Below are 21,879 nucleotides of genomic sequence, written 5' to 3'. Positions count from 1 at the left end.
GGGTTCTTTAAATTACACTTCATTTATTTGCATCTGTAGATTTCAATAACAAAGCATGTCTTACAAAGCAGATCCAAGGCTGTTTTCACAAAAGTCAAGTTTTTTTTTTTTAGGGTTCCTTATTTCCTAGGTTTTTGTTCACATCATTCAGAGCCTGAATTATATAATATTTGATTCATAAAAACATGGCAAAAATAGATTTTTTTATGACAACAGTATTTTCTTATCTATGGGGTGATTACAACAGGCATCCAAAATCCCCTCTATAAAACCTTCAGCTTTATCTTGTAAACAACTGCAGATTTAATTAGATGATGCCTTATTTGCATATTTAACATTACAATTTCAGAAAACTTGTGCTGCAAAAAATGGTCTCAATGTAAGTTTAAGGAAGGAAGTTTTCATTGATATTTTACCCTACTCACCTGTAGTGTCGTGCCTTCAAAAAGAAAAACCATACAGTTTCAAAACTATTAAAATTAAAATTGCTGAAGTGAGAGACACCAGAGAATTTTAGTTTAGAAACTTTGACAAGAGTTCACAGTTCTGTTACATGTGCAAGCAGCTGGGTTACAAGGTACAAAGGTAGTGTATATAACTGATAAATAGGAGTGCTTCATTGTACTGATGCCTCTGTCTTTCATTACACCAACTGCTTGAGGCAACACGGGTTGCAGTTTAAGCGTTCAGCTTGGCAACATTTCATCTGCCAACAGTATCTGCACCGATAAAGTCAAAACAGAATCAAAATAAGGTAACCAAAACAAAAATTTAAAAATAAAACTACCATATTCTGCAACAGTTATGGAGAGAGACTGACCTTAAACTCTTGTGACAGATACATGCATGAAGCAGATTTTAAATGTAACTAAATACTGTCATGCTCAAAATACATTGATGAAAGCTACAATTTCTAAACTATTAATACAGCTACTCCAGTAAACTTAGTGCAAGTACATCCCTCTCTCATACACCTGAATATGGCCTTGACAGCCCAAAACAGACATGAGCTGTGCATGAATTCTTCATATTACATACAACTCAAAATTCTTGTGCGTACCATGTTTAACGTCAACTGTATACAAGATGTGCAAGCATGCATACAGATTAAAAATTTAAGGATGAGTAATTCTTTACAGCTTATTATCTTAAACTATACGATGAACAAACACAGAGCAGAGGTAGCCCTCATTACTTTTAATGTTCCTTCTGTTTTGTGATAACATTGTTAACATATCAAGCTAGAAACAGCTAAGAGCTTGTGGTGTTAAGGCTCAGTTTTGCTTGGATGTTAAAAAGACTGATCACATGTTCACACTGCAACCTACATATCGATTCAAGGGCACTAAAGGTGAAGTAGTTAAGTGGAGACTTTAAAGTATTAACTATCTGGACAAGGCTAAAGTCAGACAAATCATGCTGGGAAGAGGAGCAGGTTCACCACCAGCCCACCAGTACAACAAGTTGCAGAGACATTTTGGTATTAATTCCTCCCCAGAACGAGACTCAGGGCCATCAGCCCCAGAGAGTAGCAGGTTTTGGAGGTAGAGCTGCTGCTGCTCTGAGCCTGTGTTGTGACTGCCTGTGCTGGCTGGAGGTTTCTGAAGACATTGGTCATTAAAGGCGACGAGCTATTGGTGATGTGCACAGTTGTGCTGAAGAGGTCAATCTGGAGGGGAGATATTGAGTCAGTCAGCTGTGTGGCACGCCAAGGTTGAACATTTGTGCTTGCCCACTGCACACAAGGAAAATAATAAAACTCACCAGGTTTTTGCTGACTTTGATCGGCTCCTTAAACACAGTCCAAACCACAGCCTCATTGCAAGCCGGGGTGGTCAAGGAGCCAAGGTAGCGGAAATACTTGGTGCGGTCCACCCCTGTCAGGAGGTCGTCAAGTGAAATCCCAGGTGCAATTGAAACAGACTGGCCTGAGGACAGAAGCAGGACATTTGCAGCTGATACATCATTTTATTACAGAACAGTGGACAACAAGAAAATTAAAACATCTCCTTACCACTTTCTGTGATGTTAGACAGATAGGAGGTCAGGGTGTTCCAGCTTTTAGGTTGGCCAGTTGTATCACCTGACGCTACCTGGAAAAGTGCCATATTGTTTTATTAATTTTTCTTCTGATTGTTTTTAAGCTCAGTGTGGATGGAAAATCACCTTAGCATGAATAAATAAAGAGAACATCCAAAATGAAACAGTGAGGGTTCAGATGCATGAAACTTGAGAACTTAAACAAAAAAAGAAAAAAGGTAGCATTGGACTTTGAAAAACTCAAGGAGCTAAAGAAGCGGCTGATTTTCTCACATCAATGAAGAAACCAAGAGCAGCAAGTCCTGTGGAGTCTGCAATGCCCAGAGTTGTGTTTCCATTATAGGATGACTTGAGGTTTACAATGTGCAACTGTGGGAGTGAAGTGAAGGAAAATATTTTAGTATGATTTTCTTGCTCTAGTGCTCAATTTATAGGTCAACATGAAAGAAAATTTGCACATATACCTCCATTGGGTAGCGTTTGCCGTCCACAGTGTGCTCAGAGCCGGGGACAGAGGAGCCATTACCCCAGTGCAGGTGAAACTGCAGGCTGTCATAGGCCTCAGACAGACCTCCTCCAGAAACCCCAACACCGCTGTTAAAGGTCACCTTAACTGGAAGAGGATTTAAAAAACAAATTTTGAAAACATCCGAAAACTTCTCTTACATTACAAAAGTAAAGAACCTTGCAATCCGTCCACTCCTCACTTGTCTTGCCGGTGTTCTCGATCTTTGTCATGGCGGTGGTGCTGCCGAAGTTCTGAAAAGTGAAGGCGGTCAGATTGGAATCAGCTGTGGCGGACGAGGAGACGATGTCGATGGGCGACTGTCGGCTGCCGTTACAATACTTAGTTGAAATGACCGGCCAGGTGGTGTCGTCTGTAAAAATTAAAACAAGACTTTGAGTTTCTGAGGAGGAGAAGTGAAGGAGCGGAGTTGTTAAAAAGATGATGCGGAGGTCATTTAGAGATGAAAGAAGATTACTCACTGCAGCTTGGTAGATGATAACACCAGGCTGGAAGAGAACATCTAATTATTACTTATTCGCGACAAGCGGTCTCCACAGAGACGCAGCGTTACGCATGGAGTCATGATAAATCCAAAATATTAAAAAGAAAAAAGTAAGGTTCAAATACCTATTGTTGTATCGGCACAATGGGCGTTTGGTAAGAGGGCGCACAAAGCAAGCGCAGCTACTACAAGGCAGTTCATCTAAGAATGAAAGAAAAAAAGTCACTCACCATATTTTTTTCCCACCAAAAATAGTGCCCACACACATTAAATCCTCGGTAAGAAAATGCATGCACAATAGATATGCAAGATCAACTTATGTAACCTTCTGGTTGATATTGAATTGGCACAAAAAAAGCTGCCAATTTGCCATTTACACACAAATTTCAAACAATTTCTTTAAAACAATCACAGACGAATGGAAAAATACTTAATTGATAAATTAAATAAAAACGACGACAGAGTTCATTTCACACAATTAAAAGCAGGTCTTTCTGCTTCAGTTGAATCCAGTTGACCTGAGAAGCAGGAATGTCCTACCTTCTCGACACACCTGTTCCTCCTCTCTGTCCTCAAACATTTGAGGAGACTCATCCTCCCTCCTCTTTATATTCTCTAAGCCCACCCAGCATTTCTGGTAAACGCCTCTATCTGATACCTGAGCAGACCTTCGGTCTACGTTCTCGAAAGAATTTTGATTGTTCACAGGGGAGGTTTGTGATAAGAATCACACCCTTTAAATGTTTCTCCTGTCTCAGGGCAGTGTCTTTAAAATGCAAAGTGAATAGAAATTCAGTGTATGCCAGTGGTATTTTTGCACTGGGAGGAATTAAATTAATTGTATGTGGTTTTGCAGATACCAAATCTAAATGAGGGTAAGTTTTGAATTCAATCCATGAACTTTTCATGGTACCCAGACACCAGTTCATAAACTCAAGACCAGGAAGTGTGATAAGGAAAGATTTAAATGAAAGGACAGTTTAAAATAGCAGACAGATGGACATGAGTCTTTGTCACTTCAGGGTAAATATTTATTTTTTTATTTTTACTTTTTTCAACAGTCCCCACTCTGTGTTTGGCAGAAAACTTCATGAGAATATTTCCTGAGGTTTCATAGTTCATAGCCTGTTCTGTGTGATTTGTTTCAGTCAACTGTATTTAAACCAGGAATCATAGACTGTGAAAAATAACCACCACCCATGAGTTTTCTACGTAGGGTTTGTGTGGTGTCTCCTTCAATATTTTACATTTAATTTTTTTTTACTATTTTTACTATTAACAAAGAGAACAAGAAAATGTTGTACTTTGATGCTATTTTGTACTTTTTTAGGTAAACAATGTGTCTACAAGCATGCAAGATATACTTATGAACTTTAACAATTCAATATCAACTGTTGTCAAATTTTTGCTGAGCCAGTTTACCTAATGTCCAGATAAAGCAGAACATAAACAATTCAGACATCTGAAGGAAATATGTAGATTAAAAAAGTTAGTGTCAGAGATTGAAGTATGGTATATTGCAGGTCTGAGAAATGCTTTATGCTGAGGAAAGCTGCGTTTGGTTAACATGAAAATAATAAAAACTCCTTTGCGGAGTATGACCTCACTAAAAACAACATCTGTCTTCTGTCAAAGGCTTGAAATGGTTAAATTGCCATGCAGCCTCCTGAGACTATGCAAGGTTTTCAGTAGCAAAGGTGTAAACAATGTGATACAAGGTAAAAAAAAAAAAAAAAAAAAAAAAAGTCAGGAGGGAGGTTGGGTTGAACACCTGAACAAACCATGAGAAACATGTGACATGGTTTTTCACAGTGATTACATGTATGTGCGTATATACCAACAGAGGGATGGGTGGGCTGATTGACAGGCACGCTGTCAGATAGTCAGATAGATCTAAACCAGATAGTGAATCTTTGATGTCATTGCAGGCTACATGTTATTTCTTTCTTCCTTTCTTTTTTTTCAAAACCAGTTTCATTGGCTGCATAATGACATATAGCGATGTCATTCCTCATATGCTATACAGTCTTCTGTGAGCCTATAGGTGCACAAAAATCCAAATATATTATCCCAGCCAAACCCAATGGTGTTTTTGTAAAAGCTCACAGTGACAGCTCTGCTTTGAAGATAAAATACACATTCTTCTAATTTCCTCAGCGCATCAACTGAGTATGGTTGTTTGTCTAAGTTTGAAAAAAAGTATTCTAATTATATTTCCTGACAAATTACCTGTATAATTACAGTACTCATAATTTACGGGAAAGCTAGAACAGCTATCTGAACCTTCAGTTCAAAGCACAGTTATGATGATTAAGTAAAAATTGTATCACAGTACTGGCATGTGGCCAGAGATGCACAATGGCAGAGAAAGCAGAAACACAGTGAATCAGAACACCAAACTGTCTGTTGTCATGGTAATAAACAACACAGGAAAACATCCCTGCCCAGTTGGGACAATACCTCATACCATACTTAGGGATGTGGCATTGGTGTCCAGTAGTGGTATTGGAGCAGTCACTAAGAGGTGTTGTTTCTGGGTGTTGTTCTTTTTGCGACAAAAATTGGCTAATTACTGAATGATAATGATTTGTCACAGTGGGGCTAAAACCATGTGTCACCAGGCCTAATACCAAAGTACAGTGTATGAGCAAGTTCCAGGCTACAAGTCAGTTCAAAGGAAAGAAACACTGGAGCTGGTTATCCACCATAAGGGGGCCACACTCTCTGAACCTGCTGGCATTGGAATTTTGCCCAGAACATGGGTCTGGTCAGGAGAACCAATGGTTCTGACGCAGACATGCTTGGCAATGTGTTTGGGGATGCAAGTCTGCTCAGTTGTGTCCCTGTCAAAAGTGAACTGAAGGCTGGCCAAAGCAAAAATATTCCCCACTCTTAATGCTTCATGTAGAAGATGATTAATGGTGTAATGGTACAACGTGACAGGAGACATCTGCAGGCAGTTCTGGAGCCTGCTGATCCAACAGACCAGCAGTTGCTGCAGTCAGAGAGGGTCTCCAGTGGAGCTGCCCAGCAGTCCTCTTCCTGTGGATAGTTCCGGCCATTGAGACAAGGCTACTGACCAGACACAAATAGATCCAGCTGCAAGGTGTGCATCACATCAAGAGGTCCTCATACGTATAGAGACACCTAAACACTTAAGTGTTGCTCAATTTCACATTTTGTTTTCTCTGTTTCATACCAAGAGTATGAGTATAAGTAACTGCTATAAACCAGAACCTGTCTCTGGGCGTCAGTGTTTGTCACCAACAATTGACTGAGAGCCAGCCATAATTGAGCTGCCAGATTCAGAAAATGAAGAGTAGCCTGTATGTATTTATGTAGGGTTCCTCAAGGGACAGTCTTTGGACCTATTCTGTTTTCACTATATATTTCATCTCTGGGCCATTGGCTTAACTCTTCCAGTGTTATTTCTTGTCACTGTTACGCTGATGACATGTAGCGTTACTTCTTGAACCTGACCACCTCAATAATATTATAACCCTGTCTGACTGTCTAGCTTCTGTTATAAATTTGTTGATTCATTATATTTACCGCTTATCCAGAGAGAGACATTGGACAGATCAACAGTCCATCATATGAAGGCAAACATATGAGCAATTTAGAGTCACCAGTTAACCTAACCTGCATGTTTGGACTGTGGGAGGAAGCCAGAGTACCTATAGAAAACCCATGCAGGCACAGGGAGATCATGCAACCTCCACACAGAAAAGTCAGTCTCTCTATAAGAATCTTGGCAAGTTGTTTTTGAACTTTGAACCTTAGCTTACAGTAAAATATAAAATTCACTTTAAAATTCAGTCTATGCAGTCAACTATACAAGGCCCTGCTAGCGGTCTGCCTCTCCAGCCTTTTACCTGTTCCCTGTTCGAGGTTATAGCTCCTAAACATTGGAACAGCCTTACTTTTTTTCTACTACATAGTTATGTATCGCACAATGTGAATATTTTATCCTACACAGGAGGAGCTTTGTGAATGTGTATTTTAAAAAGTGCTACATAAATTATTATTATATATTATATATTATATACTTAAATGTTTTTTGTATTGCAAGTAACAAGGGTTGGGGTCTGCTTTTAATTCATCTTGTCCCATCTAATTTACATGCATTTGTATTCTGTCCTGCAGAGATTTCAGTTTGTTTGCTCCCTCAAATTTAGTTATTTGTTAATGGGAACCTTTTCAATCAAAGTAATGGGAGGTTTTTATGAACTTTCATACACTTTGGATGGTCAGGATTATTGATTCTTGTTTATTTTGAGCCTTGACAAGATGTGGTGGTGTTTTACCAGCTTGCAAAGACTTGTCTACAAGTCACAAGGAGGTTAACCTGCTGTCTTCTGGAGCCCTTCTTATTTTAAGTGTCAAAGATAATACATTCTTATAAGCTGTGTGATGATAGTTTTCATGAAACCAGCCACATTAACAAATGTTGTGGTAGTGTCACAGTTTCAGATTAAAATTTTAGATACCACATACTTGCCTTCATTCAAAGTAATATTATCTTGGTTTCAATCTTAGTTATGTAAGCATTTCCTTTTGGACAGAATGAGAATTAGTCATCCATCTCAAGATAGTTCCCACATGACAGAGTTCCCCTCCTGTTCTTAAAAGAACAGCTCAGATTGTTAGATAAAACAGATTTGCATATTACCTACTCCAGGAAGTGTTTTCTAATCTTGTTTATATAACTGTGTGCAGTAGTATTAATTAAATAAAACATAATTCAACCACTGCACACAGTTTAGAGCAGGTTTTGTGTATTTGTGTTGAAAAGTTTAGAATGTGAATTAAGGCAAGGTGAAATATTAAGTGTGATCACACCTTCAGCTCCAAGATGGCAAAGCAAAAGATTTGTTGTAAAGTGAAGTAAATCTCAAAGCTGCATAAGACTTAACACCATACCCCTAATTCATGAAATATTGAGCAAATTGGTTCCCAGACTTATCATTATGTTGCAATACAAATTGCCTATTTGAGTTGTGTTGTTAGTTACTGAGAGTAGAAGAAGCATACAGCCTTCAACTGCTCACAAAAAAAAACAAACAAAAAAAAGAACAGCAGTAAGCAACATCAATACAACTGTTTATTTTAGTTTTCACTGGTTAATTATACATTTCCCACTAATAAAATACAAGAACACTAACTACAGTAATACATTCTTTCTTGCCTCCTTCTGTGTGGTCAACAACGGAAATTAACAGTTAGCATAGCCAACAACAGTTTTGAATTAACTGAAAAGTAATTGCTCATGTAGTTTAATATATACACTGTACAAGTTTTGAAGAATGTCTATTATTGGATTAAATAACTGCTCCACTTTGTAACAAGTCTAGAAAGGTGATGTTTGTGTCTCATATTTTCCTATTATTTATTACTATAGTTGAGGTTGGATAGAGAGCCTGATAACACCCAGGAGTTTAATAAACCATGTTAAGCTTTTGAAAAATTAAGACTTCCCTGGTCAGCCTACAGTTACCCACATTGATGAGAGAATACAACTGCATCCTAAAAATACCATAAACACTACTGAAACACCACACTGTCTTTTACTAGCAAATGTTGAAATAATCTGAACAGTGGAAAACAGACAATTAGTGCAATATATGATTATTCTTCACAGCAGTTCCAGTTAGTTAACCCCCTCACAGATGCAAATTAATTAGAAAAGGCACAGAGACATGACAGCAGCAGAAACAGTATGATGGGTCCAGGGGCGCTGGCTGCTGATTTGCTGGCATAGATAGTCCTGCTGCGAAGACTCTGCGCGGGCCGAAAAATGTCCTGATATCCTGCCAGGCTCGGAAACAGCATCATCTGGTGGGGTTAAAACAAAAGGTTAGCCCTTATTTAGGACATGCGGATGTTAGAGCCATCCTTCTGACTTTAAAGGCCACTTGTTTGAAAAATAGTAAACAGGATGGCAATGTCAACAAGATGGAAAGCAACGATACTGAAATGTTGTAAAGTAATCATATGTGGGGTACATGCTGCTTTGTTACTCTGCATCTTTAATTGTAGAGGCAAATTGGAACAGATGGACAGATCCACCCCAACCTTTGCACAGGAGACAACTAATGTTGGTTTCCTTTGAAACAGAGTCATTGTCATTTCAACTGTGACCTATCCACAAACATAACTGCATGACTGGCATGGTCACCATAATGAGACAGGTTTGGTGATGTGTCAGTTCTGACTTTTGACAGCCTTGTTACAATTCCTGTGGTTATAAGTTGCCAAAGTCATCAAGGCTGTGGCAGTATGTTCATATGCTACTTTATTAAATCAAGTTCCTCTTAAATGGATTACAGTCAGAACCAGTCTGACAACACCACATTCATAGGTGTAACCTATAACTAAGATCATTGATTTGACTGTCCTTTTGTCCAGTGGAACAAACAAGTTATCTGACACTGAGATGTAATGACCTTATCACAAGACAATGGCTTGCCATTACAGATACCTCTGTCATACCTATTTGCCAATTGTTAACGCTGTTCGTAAAGAGTTTCTTTGAATAGTGATGAATAGAGCAATGTTGATTTTATTATTATTATATTTTTTTATTCAAGATTATCATGGAACAGTTTGATTACTAGTACCAAGATAAGGAGTAGCACATACCAGGTTTTTGTCCACTTTGACAGATTCTTTAAAGACCGTCCAAACCACCTGCTTCATTACAGTTGGGGGTGGTTAAGGAGCCATTGTAGCGGTAGTACGCAGTTCGGTCCACATTGCCAAGCAAGTCATCGATGGAGATCTCCTCTGTGACTTCAACTTCTGAGCCTACGTTGAAGCAAAAACCCACAAAATGTGGTGGTGCATTTATGTCCGGAAATTGACTGGTTTTTTTGGTCATGCAACAAAGCAAGTGTGTACTTACTGATGTCTTTAATCGATGAGAGGTAGTTGGTTAGTTTTCTCCAGGCCACCATATCAGACGTTGAACTCGTCGGGGCAGGTGCCTTCAGACAAACAGGGTGAATAATTATGAACACTTTAGCAGAGTTATCTCAGTTATCAATGTTTAGGCCCTGGTTTCAGAAAGCTACACCACTTTACCTCTTGATGTCCTGAACTGCTGCTACTGCTGCTTTTAGTAGAATCAGGAGCCTGGGGAACAGACATTTAGTCTTTTACACAATGGACTAGAGTGTGTGCAACGTAAAATGTAGACTGGAGAGAAAATAAACATGTTTTTTTTTTTTGCTAATAAATGCAAATCCAAATGGAAAAAAAAAAATCTGTGATGTGTTATCAGTCAAGCATTCATCAGTCAAAACTGCATATGTAGAGGTGACGATTTAGTGTCTAGACGTTACCCTCATAACACTGCTCACTTAGACGTAAAAGGATGCTTAGTGATAAATAAGAGCAGGTTAAGATCTTAACATTCTTGTCTTGTATTAGATGAAATGCTGGTATGCTGCAGTGAGAGATCTTACCAGTTGAGTAATGCAACTTAGGTTGTCACCCTGAGCTAGTCTGTATCCTTTTTTTTCTCCCCTCCTCCTTTCATGTTGTGTACAGTATGTTTGCCAAGTGTCAAATGTCAGATTTATTGTGCTATATAGCATGACCATGACAGTAGCAATAAGTACACAGTGTCATTTACAACTTCACACGCCTTTGTTTGGTATATTGTGTCACAACTGGAAGTAGTTGTATAGTCTTAAGGTGTTGATTGGACATATCCAGTTATTACAACAGGTCCTGGAATTATTTAAGCACCAGCTGCAATTTTCCTTTCTCTGTCCAGCTGTGAGCAGCTACTGTCCATCATACAACAACACACAGAACATTACCTCAATAAAGAAACCCAGAACTGCCAGGCCATTAGAAGTCTTTACTGCTTCTTCCAAAGATAAATCCTTCCTCTTGTTCACAATGTGAATCTGGACAAAGACGCAATTAATGACACACAATACACACTAGTGAAAGCAAATATATTAAATATCAGCAATATGGTTGTTCAGTGCTTTGTAAGTACCGCCATTGGGTATCTGCGGGAATCCACTGTGTGCTCTGAGCCCTCAGAGTCATGTGATGAAGAGCCCCAGTGGAAGTGGAACTGAAGGGTGGAGTAGATGTGTCCCAGACCTCCCCCTGACACCTCCACCGTATCGTCTTTCAGGATACACTTCACTGGGAGTTGAGTGAGAACAAAAAGAAAAAAGGTGTAAGTGTCCTTCACGGATTTCATGCATTTTAAAATATCAAAAACAAAGACATGACGGTGACTCAACAGCTTCTCATTTTTTCCACTGTGGATATAATCATTTCATGCAGCATAACACTGATAAACTACAGTTAATGTTTCACCCAAACATAATGTGAAAGAAAACTATCAAACCTGCATGGCCTGTGTTAGTGATGGACTTGATGGCATGTCTATCATCAAACTTTGTAAAGGTGAAGGCTATCGAGGTGTTCATCCACCACGATGTGTTTTGTGTCAATGTTGATGGGTGACTGACTTTCACCACCACATTGGGAGTCGGGCAGGAGGTGCCACTGAGACGGACTGTATTCTGAGGGTAGAGGGGAAATCAAAGTTTAAGGCAAACCTGAATCCTATTCTGACAGCACTGCTTTGTCATTAGTTTTATTCATACATACCACAATGATCATCATAGCACCATGAATGGCCTAGACAACAGAAGAGCAGTCATATTTAGTGTGTCAACCCAGAGTCATAAATAGCCATGTGTCATTTTCCAACTTACCAGGAGGGAGAGGGGTTGCAGGGGAGGCAAACACATGACGCGTACCAAGATCTTGCACAGGCCGATAAACATTGGTAACTTTCATATGTACGGGAAACCGTTCAATCTAAGAACAGAACGAGAAAAAGGTTTTCTCCAGCAGATCCAACACAGATAAGTTATAGGCAAAAATACGTTTTAAAGTGGTTGATTAGTAGCAGCATTTCTAGCTAATGAGTTGACAGGTTCCTGGGTCATTTGGTAGCAAATCAGATAGAATCCAGGAAAGTGGTTGCTGCACCATCTCAGTTGTTTGTCCATATAATTTTTGGATTCCAAGAAATACCTGTAAAATATTTTTATTCAAATTAAATGTATCTTAAAACTCCTAAAAAGAGTGATATTGAAGGCATTAGAAACATATGTATGAATCATTTTCTTCAAATTCAATCTTATTTAGTGCCAATATTTGAGGTCTCTGCCACTAATGGACATGAAGACATTAATAAAACAAGGCATAGTAGCATTTTTTTGGTCTTTTTCATAGGAGCAAAATGGTATGTGGGTAGCTGAAAATGTATATAGAAATAGCTTGATGGATAGTAATTTAGTGTGTAAAATGCCAATGTCTTTCCATGTTCCCTTCATAGATAAATACAATGGAAGTCCATTTCTGACACTGAAATCCTGTGAGTCATAAAATGACTTAGCATTTCAGAATGAGAAACCAACTCATTTTTTAAATACTACTTCATTCATTTTGTAAAAGTTTCTCACGATAATAACTTAAATAGTCTTTGTTTCTTCCCCCCCCTAAATCACAAATAAAGAATAGGATTTAAATAGGAACATTGGTTTTGGGATCCAGTTGTGCAACAAGCTCCACCATTGACACAGAATAATCCCCCTGGGTGTGGACACGGTCATACCTATGGAGATCAAGTGATCAAAGACGTCCAGCAAGGCCAAAGAGCTCATACTTTGTAAGCAAGGAGCACTAGTACGAGTCAGACTGGCCTAATAATTGTGAAGAAAACCTGTTAAGCTCGCTTTGAAATTACCATGTCAGTCTTTGGTCCTCATGACAGTTCTAGGCCACTACACGGGTGTTTTGTAACTAGTTTAAAATGTATGTGTAATGCAGTTTAGCAATCATTATGGGTAAGGATGATGGACAAAAAAAAAAAAAAAAACAAAAAAAAAAAAAAACCCAGCATGTAACAGATTTGGTATGCTCAAAATGAGAGGTGAAAAAGTCATGCACCTGTAGCGACGTGCAGCTTACTATCTGCTGAGAGCTGTCACGTGGATAAGATGAAAGATTACATGAGTCTCTGTGTTTCAGTACAGTCACATGTAGCTTGCCCAGCATATACTCTTGTTGTTATCGTCAGCAAAGAATAAAACAAACCTGATTATCCAACATGATTATCACACCACACGCCAGCATATACCAGCATGTTGTGGCACCTCACCTGTCTGTCATTTGGTGACCCCCCTGCCTGCATGCATCAGTGGCTGCTTGTGTAACAGTACATACACGATTCCACTAACCATAGGTCATAGAGGCTGCTCAGCTCGACAGTATGACTGAGCAATGAATAAAGTCTGTTCTTATTCAGATGTAAAGGGATGCACAGGAGTAAGAACCTGTTTACAGCTCAGACTGGTTACACTTGTGATGATAGACAATAGTTGTCAGAGTTGCCCGAAGCTCGAGAGACCACAAATGCAGCAAGCCTCCAAGAAAATACCATCATACCTCTCATACCCACTGCTGACAGATTGATTGTACTGTCAATCCAAAGACAGTTTATGGCTTACTTGCTCTATTTTATGTTGAGTATGTTAATGTGATAGCAGAAACTTAATGGACTGGAGTTAATATTCACTACAAATAAATCATGGCAATTCTGACAATTTCTAGCTAAGCTATACAGCAGCTTCATAAAGTCTAACTCCCAGATTTATTAAACGTCTTTCTAACATTGACTTCACGAATCCTTTGCACTGTGAAAGTGCATTGTATATTTGTAGTGATGGGAATCATTTCTTCAGACATGTTAGCATTTATTTGGCTGTATATTTCTTGTTCTGTTTGTTTTGCATGAGTTCCATCTTAGTGAACAGTTGAAAAGTACTGTTTGAACATTACTTCTTAGTTGATGCTCTCAGGGTAAAGTAGGCATACATATGTACACAACATAATCTCAAGCGCTAATCTTTTCAAGCCCTTCCGGGCACAGTTAATTGATTTCACTTCCCCATCAGTTACCTTTGGTGCTCTCTATGAAAGATTGGCCCCAGGTAGTGTGTATTATTTATTATATATATATATATATATATATATATATAGTTTGTTTGTTTGTTATGTTTGTTTGTTATGTTTGTTTGTTTGTAAAAACACTTAAACATAAACCTGGAATAACAGAGGTTTGCTGTGAGCACAACATTGATGTATTATCAACTTAAAATCATTAACCTAACAGCTGCACATCCAACAGTTAGAAACGTTAACATTCGTTTATGACCATGTGGTAAATGCAAATACAGTAATTCAGTCTCCACTAACTCCTGCTAGAAATATCTTGCTCTTTAGCCATTAAATGCATCACTATGTTCACCTTCTAGTTGCCAGCTTTGAGTCTGCTATTTTGTCTTGAGCAGGTAGTGTTCAGTGGGGTTTCTGAAGCTGAAAAAGCTGCCTGCTGCTGCCGAAAACACCAAGAATGATGAGTTAACCAAAAGAGCAACACTGCAGCCCAAACAGCTTAAAGAAAGGTGGGTCATCATTACCCCCTTTCAGTTGTCATATTTTCACTTTAACAAAAAAATAAATAAATAAATAAAATAAGAATATTGATTATAGCTGCTTTTAAAATGTGCTCTCTTAGTATATAACAAAAGCTCTTTGTTTTGGTGATTTGGCTGCTGTAACACTGCAAATACCAGCACTTTCAAAAGTTCGAAAAGGCCCATACATTCCTCCCTCTGCTGAGGAGCATGTGTTGACTAAATATGGCCATTATCTTATGATGCCAAAAAAAGATTTACAGGTTGCTCAACTCACCAGTTTTTTGTTGACATTGATTGGCTCATGAAAGACCGTCCAAACAACTGCTTCACTGCAGTTGGGGGTGGTCAGGGAGCCATTGTACCGATAGAACCTTGTGCGGTCAACGTTTCCAATCAGGTCATCAATAGAAATGTTATGAAGGGTAACATCAGTGTCTGTGGGAAGATATAAGAAACCAAGAAAGAGGTTGTAGTCGAATGAAAGGCAGGGTCATTTAAATGCACTGCAACATGGTGTAGTGCAATAACATACATGAATTCTTACCTGTGAGGTTTACCAGGTACGATGTGAGTGAGTCCCATGGTCCAAACATATCTCCATCTTCTGTTGCCTTTAGGGAGAAGATGTGTAAATTACCTCTTATACTGTGCATGATTTTTAGATGCATGCTATCAGAGAGTCAAAGTATTACATGTGATGTCAAAGTGAAAAAATCTGGGTAAGTGCACAAAACCAAGTTCATTCTGTTCTGAAGTGGCATTTGCAGTACAAAATGTTTATGGGACTTTTAAATAAATAATCTTAAATGTACACATACATTTATGAAAAATCCAAGTACAGCAATTCCCTCTGGATCATTTAGGGCCTCCTCCACAGAAAGACCTGTCTTCAGACTGACAATGTGCATCTACCAGAGATTACATAAATTAGCGAGATGAAGGCGAGGTAAAAATTAGGCTCACAATCTATAAATATATGCATGAAGCATGTCATCAACACTAGAGTACCTCCATTGAATATCTGTGCCCATCAACTGTGTGCTCCGAGCCTGGATGATGTTTTGTGTCACCCCAATGAAAGTGAAACTGGATTGTAGAATACAATCCATTAAGTCCACCTCCACTCAGTTCAACTTGATCATTCTCCAGATTGCATTTCACTATGTAGGAAGGAAAAGTTTTATTATATGAATTGCTTTGTGTCCTTTGTAGGCCCCTATCACAAATACATTAATTGAATAAAGACAAAAGGACACTTGGAGCCACTGTCTCAGTACCTGTATGTCCAGTGTTTATGATGTTCTTAATCACACGTTGAGAGGAGAAGTTGACGAAGGTAAAGTTATCTAGGTGTGGGTCCATCTTAACATGGCTGGTGACTATATCAATGGGTGACTGCCTATTCCCTCCACAGGAAGAATGAGGGATCTCATGCCAGTGTGTTGGGCTGTATTCTATGGAAGTTAAAGGAGCTCTTAATACCAAGAACCAATGTAAACTAATGATGGTTTAATTCAAATCTTTCACTGAGCCAGAAATCAATCTTTACTTACCACAGCCACTGTAGCACCAGTCACTTCCAGCAGCTGAAATAGAATTATAACCAACACACTTTGAATACCGAAGGAGTGGTGGTAATAATAATTATACTTTTGATACACTTTTTTTTTTCCCAAGTCACGACCCCTCAGATTCACTTCGTGTCCTTTTAGAAGGGGCTTGACCTCTAGGTTGGGAACCACTGAACTAAATGACATCATCTATTTTTGTACTTTGGATCAGCTACACCTTGGCCAGCTACAGTAAAATGCTGATCAGTGACAGTTTGAGTTCAAAATATCCCAGCAAGCAATGATCATGTGTTGAACAGCTTTAGTCTATCTAATAAATCCTAAATAAGCTGCATCTAACTGAGCTTTGAAAAGCAGAGTCAGTGTTGTAAATAAAATAGATTTACTGATATGATACTTCAGGAAGCAGAGATGGATAGAACATATGAATGCACATATTTCCTGTAAGTGGGAATTGATGTATTTTACTCACCACATTTTACCAAAGCTCCCAAACTCAGGCACAGCAGCAGGGTGCAACGATACATCTTCCAGAGGAAAAGGAAAGGCTCTGCAAGTGCATTAAAATGAGCATGTATGATTCTGATTGATTGCAAATTTCATCTCTATAATGTGGAAGTGACTGATCTCAGATGACTGTACTCAGATGTCAAAGAATAAAAATTATGTAGGAGGATGTGACAAGTCATGTATTAAAAGTCTGACAAATTATCCTACCTTATGGTTCAAGTCTCAAGTCCCTAAGGCCTGAAAAGAAAAAAAAAAGATGTTGGTAAGAGCTGTCACATTAAAAACATATGCCCAATTCCAAAAAAGTCCATCAGTGAGGAAAAGGTGGAAAATGTGCCCTAGAATTTTTCAAGTCAGTGATATAGGGTGGGACGGACACACAATGGGAGGGAGGGGGCCCTGCTGTGTATACAACACTAAACCTGTATGGAGGAGACAGTAACACAACTATAGGTCTCTTCAGAATAATGCAGTCAAAAGACAGGTAATTAGAGCAATCTAATGATCCTGCTCCATGACACAGAATCCAGGTTTCCATTCACAGAAAAAAAGGTTAACTCAAGCTTATTCTCAAACTTGAAACATGAATAAAGCTTTGGTTTCAAATCAAAATACTTAACTTGTCAATTCAAACTTCTCCTATACACACACACATATTTGGTATTATTTCAACTGTGTTAAATTATATTGTTATTATCCCACAGTACAAGATGAGTTATAGTTATTGATATTGATAAGCACCTTTATCTTATTTCAGCTACATTATAGTGTTAAATTTAATAAATGTTGTGTATACATGCCAAGTCGAGGGCTAGTGTTGCCAATACGTTTACTTAATTTGCTGTAAACTACAAAACAAAAAGAAACCACTAAATAAACCCCTAGATTCAACCTGAGCTGCACACCTGCAGGCTCCAGGAATCTTTCAGTCATGAAAAATCAGGTGTTTGAACCCAGTGAAAGGAAGTGGTATCTGACACTTCAACAACCACAGATGTATGACACTGCACAAAAACGCAATCCAGTACAGTAAAGTGCTCCAGTGGCATTAAATCTGCTTTTAAACATATGCGTGGGTGTGTTTGCAACGCGACACCTGAGACGCTTTACATGTCGGATTATGTCAAGCTTCACATTTCCAAAGGCCACTGTAGAGATGTGGGATGTAAACAACAATGTTAGACACTCAATTCTTTTACTAAATCACTAGCAGCAAGTTAAGTAAGACCAATTTTATGTGTTTGGTAAATATGAGGCTGCAGCCAGCGATCCATTAGCTTTGCTTAGCACAAAGACAGGAAACAGGGGGGCACAGCTAGCCTAACTTTGCTGGGCAGTACTGATAATCCACATATCTGCACCTCTAAAACTTATTTTACACAATGCATCTTCTTTAATTTATACAGTGGGTTATGGAAAAGTGTTGGAACCAATCACTTAATTTGATATTGACTATACATGGATTTTATATTGACTGATGCAAGTTTACAGTAGAAACATGGACACGACAGTGTAAGGCGATCACCTGTTTATATGTACACGCTCTTTAAATGAACCAACACAACACTCCAGTGTCTCTGTACACAATGACACACCTCATTACTTATTAAGTCCCATCTTTACACACACAATCCACTTGTTCCAAAACAGCAACAAGGTCAAGCACAAGCACTGCTGAGTGATTTGACAAAGGGAAATGACTGTATGATTACTTTACATTTTTAGCCCCATATAAAACATATATGAATGCATGAATAACAAACACAGATTTCAGTTTTGTTTTAGTAATGCAGCTATGAATATTAAAATTAAATCCCTAGCTACCACTTTGTACTAGTTGGCCAAAAAGCTAAGATTGGTCCTGTTCTTCTGGTCAGTGAAGACACTTCTCAATTTCAAATGTTCCAAAAGTTCCCAGAAGATGAACTATAAGAGGATGCTCATCTAATTACTTAGAAAATGGCAACTCAAGATGCTGCAGTAAAACTCAATAGGCTGTATGAATATTTTCATATCAAAAGGTCAATACTTCCCTCAGCTGCGAGTCAGTGTTGGTTCAACGATACGGTGGAGAGATTTTTCCTCCTCTTGGTTGCCAAATGGCAGAGAAACAGAAGAACTTTGTTTTTCCTTGATACAGAATACAACCTCACCTGAAAACCTCTCAGCAGGGAACAGCTGAAAATAGAAAAATCAGAGAGAGTTCACTCAAATCACCTCTGTTCACCTGAGCAGCAGCTGCACTTCGTTTGTAAATCAGTACGTGATTGGCTGGGCAATTGACTTCGGTCTTTTCCCTCAGGTTGTGATGGTCTTTTTTTGGCCTTTTTGCTCAAGTTATTTGACATAAACTGCAATTGGAAGAAAACATGTAACAGCCTGTGCATGTGGTGTACATATCAGCTACATTAAACATTTTTACAGATAAGGAGAAGTTTATTAACAGGTGAAAATCTGTAACAGTGCAGAGCAACAACATGTGTAAGATTGTACCAGAACATTTGCAAACTCAAAGGACTTCTCCTGTAAAATGTTAGATTTACATGTTACATGAGTGGCAATAGACTACATTCTGTCTAGTGCCACAAACATAGACCTGTAAACATTTCTGTTCAGCTAAAACTGTTTTACAATAGTGCTCCTACAAAAAAAAACTAAGCTAAACAAATCACAGCCTCAGCAATATATCATCAGCCATTTTGCAGTGAAAATGTACAATATGCAGGTCATTAAATAAAATAAAATAAATTAAATTCTATAATCGGTCTATTTCAGCTTTTAGCAAGAGTAGTTAAAAATCTAAACATGTTAACACATAAATAGGTTTTTGTTTTTCTGTCAGCTGTCAGACAAGCTCTTGAGGGAGTCCTCTTGTGGCAGGTGCAGTATGAGTGGCATGGACAGATCTGGGTCCTGAGCACAGTACCTCATGTGACCACAGGAAAGCGTCGAGGGACAAAGTCTCTGAGGTGCTCAGAGTAGAGAGGCGACAGTCCTGCAAGACAAAGGCCAGGGCGTGGGTAAATAATAACCCTGCAAGAGTGTGTCCCCACCTGCTATTGTATCATTAAATAGTTTAAAGCTGTGAGTGGGAATTCTTACTGAAAGAGGGACCCAGTTATCTCATCAACAAGGCCACCTGCATCAAAAAAGCAACACATACAAAAGTTAAGAGTTGCCAAACAAACAATCGCACATGCTCAATATTGCTAATTACTACCAGTATTTACCTGGTGAGCAAATGGTGTCACACAGTATGGGGCAAAGGAAGCAGGATGAGCATCCCTGGAAGATGAAAAACGGTGAGGAGGCTCTTGTCATATACGTGAAATGATGTGCATTATTTACAGTATTTGGACAGAGGAGATGCTTACTTGGCAGTGCTCACAGTGATCCGACTCATCTCCCTCTTCACAGGGGCATTTGTCACAGTTATTAGAGCAGTGCTAACACAGGGAAGCAGACACACAGGGGGCGGTTGTGTTTATCAACTGTGATTAAATGTGACTTTCTAATAAACAGTGCAGGGGTAGTTTAAGTTTAATGACTGGGTAGATACGCCATCACATCTCTTTACCTCACAGATGGAGCAAACGCTACACAGAGAGCCAGAGCGGAACTCCAGCACGTCGGCGGCGGCTTCCTCTTCACTTGTGTCATCCTGGTTTCCTGTTGTGTCAGGCTCATCTGTGTGAAATCAGCAGAGGTGATGACAAATTAGGTTAATATGTCAGTCAGTGTGAGCTTATTGCAGATATAACATATCAGTGTGTATATCGGCCAGTTAGTAAAAGGAAACAGCAGTACAACAGATAAGGTTTAAACACTGTAAAATTTCCTGCTTAGTCTGTATCTTGGTCACATTTCTTTAAAAACATATTTAAGGAAGCTGTATGTGTTTAAAGCCCCAAATATCACTGCTAGTATCAGCCTTAAAATCTAGTTTCAGTTGGGTAATAGCTTCTACATCATGAAACCTTCCTTTTACCAGAGATCACGAGGTCATGTTATCAGTGTAAGGGTGTGGAGTGCAATTGTCAGCTTATGTTAAGTGCTAATATGCTTAATATTTCATATGATTCAGCTCTTTAAGACAAACCAAATTTACAGGTAGGTACTTGTAACACAGGTATAGGTGTGAGGTCCAAGTGAGCAAACTATTATTCACCACAGATGAATAATAACCAAACTGCATGAGCTGGTTTTGTGTAGATGTATCACATAATGGCTGCATTTTAAAGAATAAAGAACACCATAAACATAAAAACTGCTTGTGACAAATGATCTGTTACCATTGCAACTGGCGATCAACAAGCGTTTTTCAGAACTTACACAGTTCCTCAGTATACCTGTTTCATCCCAAAATAGACACATTGGCTCAACAAAAGGCCTGAATGTTTTAGACACTACTGTGAGCCAGCTACCACACAGATAAGCTGGGTCTATTTTAGGACTGATATGCGTGACAGTGTTCCTACAGTAGCTCCATCTAGGCTAACAATGTCAGAGAAGCTACTTTAGAGTTCAGTTTCATTTAAAGGGCCCAAGAATAACAACAGTTCTAAATTCAATATATTAAAAAAAGGTGAATATACTGTCATCTTCCTCTGCTCCAGCTGCATCGTCTTCCTCAGAGTCATCCTGAGCAGTATCATCCTCTTCCTCTTCTCCCTCAGCATCATTAGCCTCCTCTTCCTCCTCAGAAGCCTCCTCTTCTTCCTCACCTTCGGCTGCGTCCTCTGCATCCTCGTCAGCATCCTCCTCCTCCTCCTCCTCCTCTTCCTCCTCGTCTTCCTCTGCTGCTGTCTCTTCATCCTCCTCTTCCTCATCTGCAGCCTCTTCCTCTTCTTCTTCCTCCTCCTCAGCAGCCTCCTCTACCTCTTCATCTTCCTCAGCAGCTTCTTCCTCCTCCTCTGCTTCCTCCTCAGCAGCCTCCTCTTCCTCAGCAGTTTCCTCGTCCTCCTCATCCTCCTCCTCAGCAGTCTCCTCTTCCTCCTCCACTTCCTCCTCAGCAGTCTCCTCTTCCTCATCTCCCTCCTCTTCAGCCTCCCCTTCCTCCTCCTCTCCCCCCTCCCCCCCCTCCTCCTCTCCCCCTCTCCTCCTCTTCAGCCTCCCCTTCCTCCTCCTCTGCCTCTTCCACATCATCTGATTCTTCACCACCTTCTTCTTCTGCTACCTGTGCCTCTTCGCCAGCGGCGCCATCACCCCCCTCACTGGCTTCCCCCT

At 39.3% G+C, this 21,879-nt stretch overlaps 2 protein-coding genes and 1 pseudogene across 2 annotated transcripts; all 3 read right to left on the bottom strand.

Moving 5' to 3' along the window:
* Window positions 1-1,182: 1,182 nt before the first annotated feature.
* Window positions 1,183-3,740, bottom strand: ca15b (carbonic anhydrase XVb). Its single transcript, XM_018678340.2, has 9 exons — window positions 3,591-3,740; window positions 3,176-3,251; window positions 3,028-3,054; window positions 2,748-2,918; window positions 2,505-2,653; window positions 2,314-2,409; window positions 2,015-2,093; window positions 1,765-1,928; window positions 1,183-1,669 (listed from the first exon to the last, which is right to left on the bottom strand). The coding sequence occupies exons 1-9, from the start codon at window positions 3,642-3,644 to the stop codon at window positions 1,484-1,486; spliced, it is 1,002 nt and encodes a 333-aa protein (XP_018533856.1). The 5' UTR covers window positions 3,645-3,740; the 3' UTR covers window positions 1,183-1,483.
* Window positions 3,741-8,141: 4,401 nt separating this feature from the next.
* LOC108884448 (carbonic anhydrase 4-like) lies at window positions 8,142-17,021 on the bottom strand (annotated as a pseudogene).
* A 2,045-nt stretch (window positions 17,022-19,066) lies between these two features.
* Window positions 19,067-21,855, bottom strand: hrc (histidine rich calcium binding protein). Its single transcript, XM_051066556.1, has 7 exons — window positions 21,830-21,855; window positions 21,249-21,712; window positions 20,231-20,340; window positions 20,028-20,099; window positions 19,884-19,938; window positions 19,756-19,792; window positions 19,067-19,648 (listed from the first exon to the last, which is right to left on the bottom strand). The coding sequence occupies exons 1-7, from the start codon at window positions 21,853-21,855 to the stop codon at window positions 19,627-19,629; spliced, it is 786 nt and encodes a 261-aa protein (XP_050922513.1). The 3' UTR covers window positions 19,067-19,626.
* Between the last annotated feature and the right edge of the window lie 24 nt (window positions 21,856-21,879).

The sequence above is a fragment of the Lates calcarifer genome, linkage group LG23 (assembly GCF_001640805.2).
Source record: "Lates calcarifer isolate ASB-BC8 linkage group LG23, TLL_Latcal_v3, whole genome shotgun sequence".
NCBI lineage: Eukaryota > Metazoa > Chordata > Actinopteri > Centropomidae > Lates > Lates calcarifer.
The sequence above is the reverse complement of the archived record's forward strand: the minus strand, read 5'-3'. Positions and strand labels throughout refer to the sequence as shown.

Excerpts from the sequence above, each read along its gene's own strand:
- ca15b (XM_018678340.2), bottom strand. The coding sequence starts at position 3,644 with ATGAGTCTCCTCAAATGTTTGAGGACAGAGAGGAGGAACAGGTGTGTC. Across the intron at positions 2,654-2,747 it reads CGAGAACACCGGCAAGACAA|TTAAGGTGACCTTTAACAGC; the intron begins GTGAGGAGTGGA and ends ATCCTCTTCCAG. Across the intron at positions 1,670-1,764 it reads TCAAAGTCAGCAAAAACCTG|ATTGACCTCTTCAGCACAAC; the intron begins GTGAGTTTTATT and ends TCTCCCCTCCAG.
- hrc (XM_051066556.1), bottom strand. The coding sequence starts at position 21,855 with ATGGCGCCGCTGGCGAAGAGGCACAG. Across the intron at positions 20,341-21,248 it reads TGGAGCAGAGGAAGATGACA|ATGAGCCTGACACAACAGGA; the intron begins GTATATTCACCT and ends GATTTCACACAG. Across the intron at positions 19,939-20,027 it reads ATCACTGTGAGCACTGCCAA|GGATGCTCATCCTGCTTCCT; the intron begins GTAAGCATCTCC and ends TTCATCTTCCAG.